Here is an 18325-nt window from a genome sequence, read left to right on the forward strand (position 1 = left end):
TCTAGTCAATTTGGATCAATGGTAGAGTTTAATCAATTATTTTGATAAGCACTACAGTTTATCCTGACTTCATTATTTTATGACATTCTGCTGATATAATTTAGAAATGAAATACTAGGCTTTACTAATGAAGCATTTAATCATTTGTTCAGAGTGTACCAATTAGATTGTTAGTAAAATAATAAGTAATATGATAAATTTATAATTGGTGTAGAAACCTAAGAATTAGTGACCAGGTAATCCATATGGCAACTTGTGTACAATTATTGACATAATTGAATCATACATCTTCATGGGAAAACACCTGAATTTTTACATAGTCAAAAGCATTCGATGTTTCGAACAGGGATATTGGAACAATACCACAACACGTTTCTGATATCCAAATGTTGATGTTGGAAAAGGTTCACATTTTGCAAATTTGCTCCTAAAAAGTCTTTCAAAATAACATTCCAATATGTGCAGATAGAAGTAATATTAGCATTACATTCATGCTGTCGATAACATTTTTTATTAAACAAGGGCAAGTCCACTGAAGGTCTGTCCATTTTAACATTCTGTTGTCCTTAATCTGTGTCTTTCTGGACTTTATTTATTCCTCTTCTGATGATCACTGATGGAACATTGTCTTTAGGAGTTATAATACAAGATACTGATTAATCTCAAATATTGAACATCATTCTTTGGTATATTCTATTTGCAAAGCCAACTTATATTTGAAATTCTTTAAAGATCATAAACCAGGATTACAGAGAATCCTTTTTTCAATTTGATCTGTAGCCTTATCAAATATTTACCGATACATCATTAGCCACATTGTTCATCAAATATAAATATCTATCAAACTGAAAATTGATATTTAGCAGTAATTAAAATAATTGCTTCTATCGTGTTGCTGGTAATGGAAGACTGGAAAGTAGAAGCTCCTTAGAGACATCACAGTTGTAATATGAGCATCAGTTTGGTGATATATGTGTATACGAGTATATAAATAAATGGACCACGGACATGCACGGCTATACATACAAACACAGTGGGACTCATAGTGATACTTTTCCTATGATATGAAACAGACAACTTGAAAATCAACGTTATCTTAACTGTTTCAACCTCATCTTGTAACGAAGAAATGGAGCTTTGTAGCATGCAAAGCACTTTTCAGATAGACTGACAAGCACATGGAAAGTGAATTGGCTATTAATGAACAACTGTTTTCAATTAAACACAGACCGAAGACAGATTTTGATGCCAGGAAACAGCTTGATAGCATATGTCTTTAACAATCAGCGCTGACCCTTCAAGCCAGGTTCAGACCTCATGGAAACTTTCAATGATGAGACCAATAGCAAAAATATTTTTCCTGGGTAATGCCAATCTGTCATTGAAAATGGTGTCTATGGTGTCTAAAGAGCAATAGAGTACCCAAATAAGTTCTGAAATGTACAGGAGAATTATTCTGAAGTCGAGAACAGAAACCTTTCAATGACCCCTTTGAAGAGTTCAAGGGGAAATATGACAGGGATACTCCTTGAAGAATTAATTCAGCTGCGCTTTCCCTAACATGTGTCATGCAGAGAATGTGTCACATGACAGAAATGTGGCCGAGGTCATGGACCTTACCTAAGCATAGCCTGACCCTGGCTCCATATCATATCTGCTTACTTAACAAACCCTCCATGGGGTGGTAGACATAGCAATACACAACATGTACCTTACTGGGGTCAGTCATATGTTTGAGCTAGATCACGTTGCATTTTATAAGTTTCAAGCGATGAACAGTGTCTTCACCAACTGAGAATAATATGTGAGTGATTTTGTTCATCAATGCATTCCTGACTGTTAATGCACTCTAACATAAACATCACCATATGCTGATGATTGTTTCTTTAATCTTTTTATCACAACATATTGCTGTAACCTAGTTTTTCTACAGCAAACTTAAACCACTGTGGAGGCATATGGGGGCGTGACAAGAATAAAATAAACTTCGTGCAACAAAGTAATGTGGCCATTTCTACAAAAAATATAAGTGATTTCATGTATACGTTGCATGTCAATAAAAATATGACAGTAAAAAGTACAACTTAGTCTGCTTATTCCTTGATATTTTTCATGGCAATTTTTCTATAACTTCCAGTACAGAGGTTGGGTGAGAAAAAGAAATCATTCTTACCTTCTGCAGATTGTTGAAGCAAAGCTTGGCAGCATGAAGCGCCACCAACGCATTATCAGGATCCAGTCTGTTACACTCTGTCAGGACTAGCAGTGCCCTTTCATACTGGAACAAGAACACAGATCATCAGCTATAACTTCAGTAATATGCCAGGAATCAGTTTTAGTCATGCAATACATCTTGAAATAAAGTACGTTTGTAACTCTCTATCATGACTCAATGAAGTAACAATAGCTGAGGTATATTTACACAGAGTAATATACTATTATCACACTGGAAACAAAACATTTTTCATTTCCGGACATTTCAAGACTGGTTTAGCAACAAAATACGACAAGGGCTAGCTGATTCCAAGGAATAGTAACTGGTGTGCTATGTGCATTGACACATGTAACATTTGATACACAATATAAAATTTCCTGTGGGTGTGGATATTTGATATTATTGTATCATTTTCATCAATGTATCTGGAAACCCGGTAGATTACATCTGTATAACGAGAGATTGTAGGCATCATGATTTTACACAAGTGGCTACAAATCCTTCTTTTTGGAATCATATGATTAAAAATAGCGTCAATGATATGACACTGTGCTCCTCAGTGCATTTAGCGGTAGGGATGCAAGGAGAGGGGTTTGGGGAATGTTGCTGAGAAAGATGCAAAGAAAGGGTTGAAATGTGAAACTGTAATAAAACCTACTGTTTTTTTAGCAGTGAGCATCCAGCTTGGTAAACATGCCATCTTGTACATGAAGGCAAAAAACATAATTTTCACATGTCCACCAAACTTGGAATTTGCACAGATCAACATAGATCATCCAAATTGATTTATCTGCAAGATTTTGTATGTTCCTTGCTACAAAATTCTGACCCAATTGAATTATAACAGGAAAATAAGCACGCATGATTGGACAGTGTGGACTGTGTATTGCATGCACTACATCTGCCGTGATAGTGGATTGCCAGACGACCACACTGCATCAAAGAACTGTAGTGTAAACGAAAATATAATTCTAAACAAACTTTCTTCGTGTCATTGATAGCCTTGATTTTCTTTGGATATTGAATGGACACATTTATTAAAGACGTCACTTTAGCTTGTCATTGATGGTGAAATGATTTTTTGCAGAAATTTGATCGGTCCAGCCAAGTACACATGCTTACTCATAACAGCTAGCTGGACTGCGATGATCACAACATTGTTTTGTGATATTCCAATACAAAATTAAAATAATTTTATTAATAGGCATTGACTATAAAGTTACAAATGTTTCCTTGGGTGTTGAAACATGTTAGCATAGTGAGTTACAAAACAACACACCAAACAGCAATATTCATGTAAGAACAACCTGCTTGATTTCCATGGACTTTCTGGTCCGCCCATCACACTGGTATGTCTGTTTCCCCTCTCGCTACCGAAAATTCTTAGTAAAGTTTCAAATTCAGTCTCAAAAGTTTTGAGTAAATTTCAAAATTGACTGCATTAATTAAATTGTCAGTTATCAACAAATTCCTTTTGTATGCCAATATAGCTCATCTCAGAACCGGACATACTTATATAAACACAAGATTTGGCAACACCCTGACAATTAAAAATAACGGACTGTCTATTGACAGGCGCCTGTCAATAGACAGAATCCGGCTATTGACGGGCGCCTGTCAATAGACAAAAATTGGCTATTGACACGCGGGACTTTTTTCGCCATATTTCACCACATTTTAGCGAAATAAACTGTTCTTCTTCTATGTAAATGAAGAAGACATTGTTCTGCCATGTAGTAATTACAAAATAAGTTCTAATACGTCGGAAACAGCACTGATTTACATTTACAAATTCTACGTGAAGTAATTCTTCAATTGCAGATACTATGATAGAAGAGTTCAGCACTGCCAAGATATGAGTATAGCACACTGAATTTTGAACCAGAGTTATGAAAATGACTGAACTGTGTCACAATAAGTTTCTTTTATTAAATCAATCGTTTCATTTTTTCTAAGATTGTAGAGACTAAAGGTTAAGGATATTAGAAACTTTAAACCAGGAAAAAATACCAATAAGTGGAAAGGATCAAAAGAAATCAACTTATTTATTTATTTCTTTACATGTTACAAAACCAGAAAGTAACACATACTTCTTTAAGGCTAGTTTTACAAGCTTACTTGTCAATGTTTGATGATGAAAAGATCGAAACAAAAAACCACGAATAAACCTCAAAAGCAACAAAAATTCCAAGCATAGATTACACGATGGTTCAGAATGTTCATTTACAAAGTTCACTCAAAATGTACTTTGAAAACGATAGTATTTTTAGTGTCAAAATTTGACAGCTCAGGGATAGAAATACTTTTTTATTTCTTGTGGCAAAAGTTTGCCACCGGATATAAAATTAGGTGGCAATTATGAAAAATCTGGTGGCAGTTTAACACATCATGTGATCGGTATAATAAAACATTTCGTCATTGCCACATACTCATTCTAATTTATAAATTCTTGAAAATATGGTGAGTACACGTCACAAAAAGTCAACCCATACTGCAGGCCTCGAAATTTTTTTTCAAACTTACTAACCGTGGGACACGTGAATTTCAATTTTACTTGCCCGAGAGGAAAAATTAATTGCCCTAAATTTCTAATAGCTGTACCAGTAATTTGTAACAGAGAGCAAGAGTTCAAAGAGGGAAAAAACAGATTCAAACATGAACTACATCTTGTTAAAATAAAGGACCATTACCAAATCTGAAATGTCGCAGAAGAAATCTTTTCTATAGATTTGGTCATCCAGAAAACATCTTTGAATTTGGAATTTTTCCACAACCTAATCCAAATTAAAATCTTTGCATAAGAGTAATAAGATTGTGTGATTTACAATGTGCATGGCTGGCTGCTACTCTTTATTATCAAGCTGAGATCACAGACAACTGCTCTGCTAGTGTTTATCTGCCAATGCATACGCACACGTACATCTTCAACCCTTTTACCTGTTTACATGTTTGCTAACTGAGCACAGATATTTTATTTTGATAAATGTATTCGTCAAAAGAGCAGATTCAAGTTTCATTTTCGTTACTCTTCAGTGCAGATTTGTTTTCTGTAAGTGAGAGCCGATCCCTAACAACCAAGGTCACGTAATTTGAAACTGTCTGCATCTCACACACTACGTAGCTGCAATATGTGGCCTCTTTGGTCGACTGAGCCCGTTTCGACTACGATGTAAACTTGTACTTTTCAACTGGGTGTTGATTTAATTACGTTGAACAGTAAGCATTGCCGAGATCCATGGCTTCGAATAAGTTTACATCCATTTTAACCAAGCATATGGTGCAACGACACTATCCCGTGAAGCCGACTGTCATACGAGTCATACACTTGCACAAAGAGAATGGCAACCACTGTCAAGAGCATACTACTTTACGGCACACATACAAAACAGTGAGTTCACTCCCTGTCGTCGGAGAGAACATGTCGCAAAACTCTATTTTTACGACTTTTTGTGTTTTACAACAGCAAGAATGATTATTTTGCGATGTCGGGCGGATTTTCAAGTGTTTTCAGAAAAAAACTTCTGAGAGTTAAAGGACTTACAATGATTGTAGGCGTGTACAGACCTAATGAAATACGTTTTCAAGCTTGAATTGTCCAGAGCTTAGTTGATTCAACCGCTGGTGCACTTGCCCGTCGGACGGGAAGCATATTGATTTTACTTGCCCGAACGCAAAGTGCACTAGCCACGATCGTCGGGCGATAGGAACACAGGCGCTCCTTAGCTGGTTAGTCTGCTAAGTAGATCGATTTTCGGCTCGATTTATCGATCCCGTTGTCGACATGCCCGCCACTGCAACCTAAATACTCACAAGGTGTGCAACACAATCACTCAAAAAACACACCACCCTATTTGTCTACTGGCCGTGCGCTCACACTAAACATTCAGAACTACATTCCCATATACCTAGTTGGATCACAAATTTAACCATCTCCTCGAAAATCATGCCAAAGAGCATGTTACTCGCGTCATCTTGAAGAAATCGGCCGTGTTTTGAGATCAAGCGGGGTGAAATGCAGCCTGCAGAACGATTCTACCATATGATGTAATTTTTTCCACTGCTGATTGGTTCAACTGTACTTCGCCAGTGACGTCTTGCAGTGACCTTTGATTTGACCCTTGATTAGCCAATCAGCAGTGGAAAAAATTACATCATATGGTAGAATCGTTCTGCAGGCTGCATTTCACCCCGCTTGATCTCAAAATACGGCCGATTTCTTCAAGATGATGCGAGTAACATGCTGTTTGGCATGATTTTCGAGGAGATGGTTAAATTTGTGATCCAACTAGGTATATGGGAATGTAGTTCTGAATGTTTAGTGTGAGCGCACGGCTAGTAGACAAATCGGGTGGTGTGTTTTTTGAGTGATTGTGTTGCACACCTTGTGAGTATTTAGGTTGCAGTGGCGGGCATATCGACAACGGGATCGATAAATCGAGCCGAAAATCGATCTACTTAGCATACTTACCAGCTAAGGAGCGCCTGTGGATAGGAATTTTTGAGCCCTGTACTGGCTAATAAATTGCAATTATTTATTATTATTAAATGATGGCTGCAGTTTGGCTTTGTTTTCAAAATGTCACAACATGCTTTTATCTTGTGCCGTGTGACTGCATATGCGGCTATCACATAGGGCAACAACATGTCAAGTGTACAAAAGCTGCTGTCATAGATATGGAGATTAGCCAATCACAAGTTTGGATTCACGCTATGTTTTCATTCATGCCAAAATGTCGCAATTAGTTTGGGGTTTTTTTGCTAATGAGTTTTTCCGCCATCAGACAACGTGTGTTCCTTCAGTGTTCCTTCATTCAAGCCGTAGGATTGATATATGATGATCCAAAATTTAGTGGCAGAAAAATACCAACAGAAAAAAAATTTGGTGGCAGATTGATAGTTTTTGGTGGCAAATGCCACTATTGCCACCGATTATTTCGAACACTGCAGCTGTACCGCGGCTACTTACTAAAAGTCTGTTGAAAAAGAGTAGCCTACTAGGCCTAAATATCGTTGTTTTTCAGGTCAACAAGTGATTGAATCAGAAACATGTGTCATGAAACAGTAAAACAACAACTGATAAATAAGTAACTTTTCTCAAGAGTAACTTGAAACGCCTCGCCTGACAGAAAATTTCATCCCGTTTCACGGAAACTGACTGCGTATTCGAGCGCCACAGCAATGAACGGTCGGGGAATCCCCGCGAAAAATCACTCACACGTATCATGCGTATGTACTCGTCCAAAACATTGATTGTTCACTTTTTAGCTATATGATTCAGCCTGCCAAAATATTTTATTTTGTAGATAAATAATTGAATTTCTTACTTTTTTATTTCGTTTGTTAATGAAAAGTCATTTTAATATATTTAGATGCTTTAAAAATTTCAAAACCCACTAAAAAGCGACTATTTGGCCAAAATTCAACGAAAGACAGGAAAACCAAGTTCGAATCATGGGCTATTTTTTCTATGAATACTCTCAGTCTCTTTAAGCTTACGCATATTACTCTCGTCGATGCACGATTTTTGCATCGAAATTTTTCACTCATTTTCGTTGGTATGACTTTGAAACTCCAGGAAGCGATTGAGAAGAAAGGGTTACCTTGAATTATTGAGGTTTTTGCTGATAATTTGCCAAATTAAATGAGAAAAAACACAACGCAAATTTCCACACGCCTTTCATGTTCGTGTGGTACAACATGTGATCATGGAGGTAGTAGGTGTTATGTAGGTCATTTCCCCCACACTCATCATGACCTGAGTTCAATCAGTCTAGAACATTCCCAAGGTCACTGCCCTTGATGACCTCACAACCTTGAATTCAATTAGTCATGTTTGGAATGTTCTGGAAAGTTGATTAGTTGTGTAAGGGAGATAATTTTAGAACAGTAATTAGCATGTCAATAAAAGTTCTAGATTGTTCTTATATGCCTTTATAAAAGGGACGTGCTCAGCTTCCAGTCAGACTTTTGGGATCGTGTCTCTTGTGTGTTACTAAACTCCAGCAGTAGTCATTCTCAAGACTTTTCAAGACCTTCACTGTCAACGCTGGATTTATATTGTGGTCTTTGTGCAGCTTCAAGCCTGCAAGCCAAAGGACTGTTCATTCATCCAACTGACTGTTACAACTCTGAGACTGGAGCTTTGCCGTCCCAGCTGAGATAAGTAGTCTGTACACTTTTAAAGCTTGTACTCTGTCCCTAACTTAGCAATTAGTTTTGTTTTCGTAATAAATTTTGTTTAAACGGAAACTGCTGAGTTCACCCTTTTGTTCGTTTTCTCTGCACGTAACAAATTGGGGGCTCGTCCGGGATACGAATATTTTGAGCCGTTTGACAACATTTTGACAGCCTTTTCAAAACTACTGTATACTGTGAACTCAGCGAAATTTAATCATGGCGGAATTTAAACCAGAGGAAATGGATGACCTTGATCAGGACACATTTGATTCCCTCAGAAAAGACGACCTCATTGCACTGGCCAATTTCCTTAAAGTAGAAGTCAAAAGATCTATGCGCAAGAGGGAAATACAGTACCGTATTGCCAAACATCTAGTTGATTTAGGCCAATTTGAGGAATCCACCCTGAAAGATTATGAGCCCGAGTCTACCTCTGAACTCAGAAAATTAGAATTAGAAATGCAGACAAATTTGGAGATCAAGAAACTAGAATTACAAATGGAAAAAGAGAGACAGGCATTAGAAAAAGAAAAAATACAAATGCAATTAGAAATGGAAGAAAAGAAGACAGAGAGAGAAAGATAGGCAGGAAAGATTAGAAATGAAACGTTTAGAGCTTGGACAGTCAGGAAAATTCTTCCCTTCAGACAAGTTTGACATCACTAAGCATTTCAGGCTAGTTCCCCCTTTCCAAGAAAAGGATGTTGATAAATATTTCCTTCATTTTGAGAAAATTGCTCAGAGTCTGAACTGGCCTAAGGAGTCCTGGTCTATGCTTTTACAGAGTGCTTTGGTGGGTAAAGCCAGAGAAATTTACATTCAATTGTCAGTAGAGCAGGCTTCAGATTATGATTCTGTGAAGGAATTAATTCTCAAGGGCTATGAGTTGGTGCCTGAAGCGTACCGTCAGAAATTTAGGGATTGTGAGAAGGTGAAGGATCAAACTTATGTTGAATTTGCTCGAACAAAAGAACAACTGTTTGATCGTTGGTGTTCTTCTGAAAAGGTCAGTCAGAATTATGAAAAATTACGACAACTTGTTTTGATTGAGGAATTTAAAAGGTGCATCCGGAGTGACATCAAGACGTTTATCAATGAACAAAAGGCAGATACATTGGAGGTTGCTGCACGTTTGGCCGATGATTATTCATTGACCCACAAATCTTCATTTCTCAGCAAACCATCCCAGTCCTTTTCATACAGAAACAATGCAGGTAAATTTAACTCCTCCTTTTCATCCAAGAATTTTTCAAAGGACAGTAGAAAATCAAATGACAACAGTTCACAGAGTTCAAGTAACACTCCCACATCATCAGATCCCAAGTCTCAATCTCCTTCTGACAAACAGTTTGGTACACTTTCTTGTAATTATTGCAAGAAAGACGGCCATTTAATGTCAGATTGTTTCAAATTGAAAAGAAAACGTGAAGGTCAAAGTGGTCAAAGTGGATCTAAGCCCACCGGCTTTATTTCTTCATCAACTCAATTAGAGTCTAATAATGTGTGTAACACATTTTCTGAGGTTAAACCCCTCTCATCCCCAATTAATGAGGTCAAGGTCAATTCTTCTCAAGATAGCATTATGGGTATTTTCGAACCATTTATTCATGATGGTTTTATATCACTTTCTAGTGATTTTTCTTCCGCTACCCCTGTCAAAATTTTAAGAGATACAGGGCTTCCCAGTCTCTTTTGTTGGCAGATACCCTGCCGTTTTCTGAAAAGTCATTTTCAGGTTCTAAAGTTCTTATTAAGGGGGTAGATTGCAATGACTACATTCCTGTTCCTCTCCATAATGTCTATTTGTCTTCGGACTTTGTTTCTGGACCTGTGGCTTTAGGTATTAGGCCTTTTTTGCCTTTCGAAGGGATTCACCTTCTTCTTGGAAACGACCTTGCTGGGGACAAGGTCATTACTAATCCACTTGTGACTGATAATCCTAGTTTAGATCAGGATCCAGAGCCAATTGAACAAGAGATACCCGATTTATTTCCTTCATGTGCCATTACTCGAGCCATGTCAAAGAAAACTTCCGAGAATCAAAATACTCTCAAAAATAATGTCACAGATGTTGACTTAAATGACACCTTTCTCAGTCAGGTGTTTGACACGGATCATTCCGTTATCCCTCGTGGATTTGAAACTTCCAGTAAAACTTCTGCTGACCAAAGTCAGACATTTTCTAGATCAAATCTCATTGCAGAACAACACAAAGACCCAGATATTTTGTCTTTGTTTGACAGGGTAGATGATGAAGGTAAAACTTCAGATAGCTCTGTTTCCTATTATACAAAATCTGGTATTCTCATGCGTAAATGGAGACCTCCAGATGTTTTGGTTGATGACGATTGGGCTATAAAACATCAAATTGTGGTTCCAAAGCCGTACCATGCTGAAATATTGCACCTGGCCCATGAAACCCCCTGGGCTGGTCACTTAGGAGTCAGGAAAACTTATCATAAAATTCTCAGTCACTTTATTGGCCTAATCTCAGGCAGGATGTAGCACATTTCTGTAAAACTTGTCACACATGTCAAATGGTAGGAAAGCCGAATCAGACCATTCCAAAGGCCCCTTTACAGCCAATTCCTGCATTTCAAGAACCATTTAGTAGGATACTAATAGACTGTGTTGGGCCCCTACCAAAAACAAGATCAGGAAATGAGTACATGTTGACAATTATGTGTACATCAACTCGGTTCCCAGAAGCCATACCACTGAGAAATATAAAGACAAAGACTATAGTGAGAGCTTTAGTCAAATTTTTCACTTTATTTGGCCTCCCTAAATGTGTCCAGTCCGATCAAGGCTCCAACTTTATGTCTGGTATTTTTCAACAAGTAATGGATCAGCTAGGCATTAAACAGTATAGGTCATCCGCCTATCATCCAGAAAGTCAGGGTGCTCTTGAGCGATTTCATCAAACTTTGAAAAACATGATTAGGACCTACTGTTTTGACACTGAGAAGCAGTGGGATGAAGGAATTCATTTTCTGCTCTTTGCTGTTAGAGAGTCAATTCAGGAGTCTCTTGGTTTTAGCCCATTTGAGCTTGTATTTGGACATACAGTCCGTGGCCCACTTAAGCTCGTTAAAGAGAAATTCCTATCAGACGATGATGATTGTCTGAATATTTTGCAATATGTGTCAGATTTTCGTACGAAACTCTCTAAAGCATGTGAATTAGCCAGAGAAAATCTTGAGTCATCTCAGCAGTCAATGAAAACCAAATACGATAAAAACCCCTCAAAACGGAAGTTTGAACCAGGTCAAAAAGTTCTTGTTCTACTTCCAATTCCTGGCAAACCACTCCATGCTCGTTACTTTGGGCCATACCTAATTGATAAAAAATTGAGCGATTTAAATTACATCATAATAACACCTGACAGGCGAAAACAAAAACAGCTATGTCACATTAATATGCTTAAGCCATATTTGGATAGGGATAATCCTACTATAACTCAGCCTGTCAGTGCAGTCAGTTCAAACCATTATGAAGATAGTGATACTGAAACTGACTTGAGTGAAAATACTCTAAACTCAAAGCTGGCTCGGTCAAGCTTCAGAACTCAGAAATCCTGGAGAAGCTGGAGTCTACAAAGTTGGCACACCTCCAGCCAGAACAACAACAACAGGTGAAAGAACTGCTCCACGAATATAAACACCTGTTTCAAGATATTCCAACGAGGACAAACATCACCTATCACAACGAAGATGTCTGCGACAGTAATCCAGTGGAACAACATCCAGACAGACTGAATCATGCAAAAGCGGAATATCTCCAAGAGGAAGCCAAGTATTTGCTGGACAATGACTTTATTGAACCCAGTAAAAGTAACTGGAGTTCGCCGTGCATACTTGTTCCCAAATCAGATCACAGTTATCGTATGTGCACGGACTTTAGGAAGGTCAACACTTTAACAAAGACAGACACTTTCCCAATCCCGAGGATTGATGACTGCATCGACCGAGTGGGAAAAGCCAAGTATGTGACGAAATTTGACCTACTGAAGGGATTTTGGCAAGTCCCTCTGACGGATCGTGCTCGTGAAATATCCGCCTTTGTTACACCAGACGGATTGTTCCAGTACAAGGTGATGCCATTCGGAATGAAGAACTCTCCGGCAACGTTCCAACGGATGATCAACGACGTCATATCCGGGCTAGACGGGTGTGCAGCTTACGTTGACGACGTAGTCCTGTATAGTGACACCTGGGAGGAACACATCAAGCTCATGCGAAAGTTCTTTGAGAGACTGAGCAAAGCAATGTTGACTGTCAACCTTGCCAAATCTGAGTTTGGTTGGGCCAAGGGTAACTTACCTCGGACATACTGTAGGACAGGGTGAGGTAAAACCTGTTGATGCCAAATTCAGTGCCATTTCAAGTTTTCCAACAACAAATTGCAAGAAGATAGTCATGGGACATCCTGTTTGCTATTTTTCACGCAAATTTAACAAATCCCAGAGAAACTACTCTACAATTGAAAAAGAGTGTTTATCTTTGATATTAGCTTTACAGCATTTTGAAGTTTATGTTACTTCTTCAAATCAGCCAATAGTGGTTTATATTGATCACAACCCTCTTGTTTTTCTGCAGAAATTTAAAGGCAAAATCAGAGATTGCTAAGATGGAGTTTAATGTTACAGGAGTTTATCTTGATATTAGACATATCAAAGGCAGAGACAATTTAATTGCAGACTGTCTTTCTCGTATTAGAGTTTATTGTTGTTCACTTTCAAGAAGTTTTACTTTAGAAAAAAAAAAAATTCGAGTACTTAAATCTTTTAAAAGATAACATTTCCAAAAGAAAGATTTTCTTTGAAAAATTTTCTTTTTTGAAGAGGGGGTGTGTTATGTAGGTCATTTCCCCCACACTCATCATGACCTGAGTTCAATCAGTCTAGAACATTCCCAAGGTCACTGCCCTTGATGACCTCACAACCTTGAATTCAATTAGTCATGTTTGGAATGTTCTGGAAAGTTGATTAGTTGTGTAAGGGAGATAATTTTAGAACAGTAATTAGCATGTCAATAAAAGTTCTAGATTGTTCTTATATGCCTTTATAAAAGGGACGTGCTCAGCTTCCAGTCAGACTTTTGGGATCGTGTCTCTTGTGTGTTACTAAACTCCAGCAGTAGTCATTCTCAAGACTTTTCAAGACCTTCACTGTCAACGCTGGATTTATATTGTGGTCTTTGTGCAGCTTCAAGCCTGCAAGCCAAAGGACTGTTCATTCATCCAACTGACTGTTACAACTCTGAGACTGGAGCTTTGCCGTCCCAGCTGAGATAAGTAGTCTGTACACTTTTAAAGCTTGTACTCTGTCCCTAACTTAGCAATTAGTTTTGTTTTCGTAATAAATTTTGTTTAAACGGAAACTGCTGAGTTCACCCTTTTGTTCGTTTTCTCTGCACGTAACAGTAGGACACTGAGGTTTCTTGCACGGTTGCGCCGATGAAATGGGAAGCTGAAATTTTCGCTCGTAATTTTACAAACGAAATCGTAAATCCACTCAAAACTTCGGAATTTTTTTGACATATTTGAAACCCATGAGGAACGCAATTCATTCTCCCCTGCACAGTAAAAAGGAGATCGAAACGACATGCATGTCAGGACCAAACGGACGCATGATGTCCGTCAACATTCATCAATCTCGTAATTTACACTGACAGAACAAAAACAATATGATCGAGCATGGACGTTCTAACGTAAGTGCATCATTGTATATCGCATTTTCATGTAAGCCAATACACTCACACGTACGCTCTAAGTTCAATTATAATGTCAATTCAACACGATCTGGTATTTTCGCTGATAGTGAGTGTGCAACGTGAGTGGTATGCCATGGAGGTATGCTATAGTCGTTAAATAACACTGATCACGTGGTGTGACAAAATAGTTTTACGGAAGTTGGTGACGGAAATGACGTCAATTTCGCCTCTCCCAACTCTATAAGCTTCCTCAGTTACGTAACTTCGTCGCTAAAAACAGATAATAGAAATGGTGACTGGATATTCCTGGTGTGCAGTGTTCCCTGTAAGGTTTTGAGTGGGTGTGAGCAACTTTGGCTTTGGTGCCTGAAAGGCATGGCAGCCACCTTGGTGCAGGAACAGCTATGTTGCGTCTTCTCTATATATGCTACTTTATCAAGTAACAAAATTCTGGTCACATAGTCACAATGTACCCTGGACACGTACGCGTACCCTGTGATTGGTAGCAACTTCACCACCAACGAGTGCTAAAACTCAAAACGCTGAAGTAAAATCGGCACTGAGATCACACCTTTCAGCCTGAGTTTTGATGTTTATTGTTACTAAAACTAATACTGATCGAAATGACTGTAACTAAAGTGTGCAAAAAATGAAATTCCACTGCTTGAGAAGTCAAAGACACTACACAACTAGTGCACAAATAAGCCTTAATGGGAACACTGCTGATGTGATCATTATTTGCATTCAAACGGTTGTAAGAAAGTTTACTTTGTCTTACTTTTCCTGCTGAAATGAGTGACAGTGCAAACTGCATCCAGAGATGAAACTCTTCAAATGAAAACCTCATAGATCTATCAAATGTCTAAACAGAAACACAAAGAGGATGATACTAGTATTAAAACGATGGGATTGAACTCAAAACAAGTATCCATACAACGCCTGTGATCTTTATGTTGGGGAATACATGTACCACAACTTGTACGTGTTCATGGCACACTGCCATACAAAGTGTGAAAACATGACAGTAGCCCATTATATGAACAATCAATATTGAAATAATACAACTGACAGTTTGCTATACAATTGTATGGGAGCCAAATTGAATGGCAGCAATGGAGCACTGGAATTGCTTAAAATCCTTCATAATTAGTGTCGCAATGCACTATTTGAGTTAATAAACCAAAGAAATGAGTATAAACTAGTACTGCTGTTTTCATAATGAGATACAGTCTGCATGCTGTAAGTGATTTCCAATACATGATTTGTTTAACAAATGCCATCTGTATTCATGAGTATTGCCATTTCGTCAAACCTTTCACAGGTTTAAATTGCTGTATCTCTTACAGATGGAAAGGATAACACATAATTTCCTTCGTGATTTCATGTTATAGAATTGCTAATGCTTCCATAATCTCACCAACTCACACATAAAGAAGAACCACTGAAGTGTTTTTTAAAAATAAAACCGGTTTAGAAACATAATCTTTCAGTTGTCCATACTCTTACCTCAGCCAGCATTTCATACTGGGCTCTTCTCACCAGGGCTATTGTCAGCAAATCATAGACAGCACAAGCATTTTGTAAAGTGTGGATGCGACTCTGTGTGTGTTCCTCAGATCTGCTCAGAATGGCTTCCTTAGTAGCCTGTTCAAATTATCAGGAATAAAAAACTTCATTAAAGCACAGTTGACACTACATACGCTACTGTATAAAAATCACACAGGTTCTTATATTTTAATATATATATATATCCAGTTTGTGAGATATTGTGAGGATTTTAGTAGAATACAAACAAAATTCTTATGTGTGTATGGGGAAAAAAAGAGTAAAAGTCTGACAGCAGAGTAAAATTGAGATTTGTCCTGTGTATTGTGAACGCTGGCAAAATTTTTTTGTTTTCAACAATATTTACGAATCAATGAGAGTAGAAGAGAATTCTCATGAACATGATGATGCTGGAATGGAAATTGTGCAAAAGTTCAGAACACATCTCTGATCCCCCCACATTGAGAAGTTTGCATCTGACCCTATCCCCATCCCAACATCTTCTAGTTTGTAAAGTTAAAATAGCTTACCAAAGATTCACTGATCAACAATAGCAGGAGAGTTTCTTCAGTTTCCTCCTTTGGAACAAACAAACTGAAATCAAGATGGAAGTCATCAAAATTATTACTGTTCTTGAATGGCACCCTGGGTTGCATTTACTGTTGCACTGGAGACAGTGAGCTTTAAACAATTCTTGATTTCATAAAAAGTCATGCAGCAGCTGGGCATATATGACTTTCATATTCCATGCTGAAGGAGCATGTGCACAGAATCATGTCCTAGAATGTTCAAGTCTGCATTGCTTGAGTTCACTCATGTTGACATGAATGTGCTGTAAGTGTAGCTCTAAAAGCATATGTACCAACCAGCAACAGAGGTGATGTGAACAGCTTTGAAATGCAAACTATCGTCAGAATAGTCATTTGATTCGTAAGTATTTATTGTTAGAATGCATATCCTTTGTATATTATTGTACATATTTTTCACCGAAATAAACTGAGTAGCGATATCTTACTACTGGTATGCATATACCATCCTGTCAACACTACACAATATGTTAGCATGATAAGAAAGACTTCCATGCAGACCACATACAGGATTTGACCAAAGGCTGAAAAGGTAATGCTTCGGATTTACCATAAGACTCAAGAAATATGTATACAAGAATAGAAATCCAAATTTATACCAGATACCTCCCAGAGCATGGTTGTTTTAAAAGTGTGACTTCCGTCACACCTGACAAACAGGGTTACCTAGATTAGGATGTTGGTGAGTCAAACGCATGGTACTATAGCTTCCTTCAAAACTGTTGGTGAGAAATTATACTAGGAATCTGACGGTGTGAATATTCCCTTCCAATCCACATCAAATATAAACTGTGTTTTTCTTATACTTGATTTCAAGTAAAAAAATTGTTTTGTATGTTTTTTAAATAGCAACATTTTACATTTTGCCCTTAAGTTCATTAAAATTTGCAATTCCTGTCGAGGATATTGCATTTTCTCATCACAGAAAGAGACACAACCAAATGGCATGAACATTTTTCTGGTACATTCTCATTTACAAATTCACATTGTTTTCCCCTTTCTATTCAAAATGTCACAATAATACAATTACAGGCAGAGTTATCCATTTAAACGCCTTTGATACACAGAAAGGACAAAAACAACATAATTCACATGCAATTAAAAAAATTAAAATCTTGATAATGATATACTGGTACTTTAGCTAATGAGGGTGTATATATGCCATGGTGGTTCTTTTAGATTCAGACAATGTGCAAACTGGAAATGTTCATTATTTTTTTATATGCGTTTTAGTATTCAGTTGAAGGACATTCTTCAGATTCCCAATTAATTGTCTTCAAGTAACTCGCAAGTCAACAGAAAACCCTATTCCTCTTTTAAAATCTTTGCTCCATTATTAATAACAAAAAATGATAGTATCAGAGCTGAGATCAGAAACATGCTTAAAAAAAGGAATAAACATAATCCAAAATTTTATTACCATAGAAAAGAAACAAGTTTCCTCTATCTTAAGTGAGAATGTTAGTAGTTTATTAGGAAGAGCTAAAGAGTATTGTATGATTTGATGATCATGCTTTAGTTAATTAAATGTGTTCAAGATGCTGGATCATGATGAAAAACTTACTTCTCATCATAGCTGGAAGAAGATGGACACGATAAAGCCATGACGAGAGAAAAAGCAAGAAATGTCAAAAAAAGGGAAAAATGGTAACCCAAAATATTTCATTATTTTTTTTTCAGGATGAGAAAGGATAGGAAAAGGAATGGAAAGAGTAGCTGAGGTGATACAAGAATTGACATGAATGGAACATAAATGAAAAAAATATGATGGTATACTCTAAGGTAGCTCTGGTAAGAAGAGGATAGTTTGGGTAACACACAGTTATGTACGGAGAAAAAAAATGGTTTTTAAAAGTACATAATATCTTACTGGAGAACCACAGACATAATCATTGAGAAGACTGCTGCAATATTACTGTCACTGCATCTCATCATAACACAGGATTTCCATTCATAACAGTTACCCACAAAATTGTTACCCAGACACATTCACATATGGACTTTGATCTACACATGCAGACTGCGACACATACATGCCTGCATATAGTTATCCATATGGGCACACTTACAGATACACATTTACATTA

General features: G+C 37.5%; 1 protein-coding gene across 2 annotated transcripts in view; it reads right to left on the reverse strand.

The window, feature by feature from the left end:
- Positions 1-18325, reverse strand: part of LOC139149314 (tetratricopeptide repeat protein 7B-like) — a 41895-nt gene that overhangs the window by 11721 nt on the left and 11849 nt on the right. For both annotated transcript variants that reach the window (XM_070721019.1, XM_070721018.1), the window contains exons 6-9: positions 16182-16245; positions 15613-15750; positions 14885-14968; positions 2174-2278 (exon numbers count right to left, since the gene is read on the reverse strand). In XM_070721019.1, coding sequence (XP_070577120.1) covers positions 2174-2278; positions 14885-14968; positions 15613-15750; positions 16182-16245 — 391 coding nt within the window. The remainder of the gene's footprint in view (positions 1-2173; positions 2279-14884; positions 14969-15612; positions 15751-16181; positions 16246-18325) is intronic.

The sequence above is a fragment of the Ptychodera flava genome, chromosome 14, assembly GCF_041260155.1.
Source record: "Ptychodera flava strain L36383 chromosome 14, AS_Pfla_20210202, whole genome shotgun sequence".
NCBI lineage: Eukaryota > Metazoa > Hemichordata > Enteropneusta > Ptychoderidae > Ptychodera > Ptychodera flava.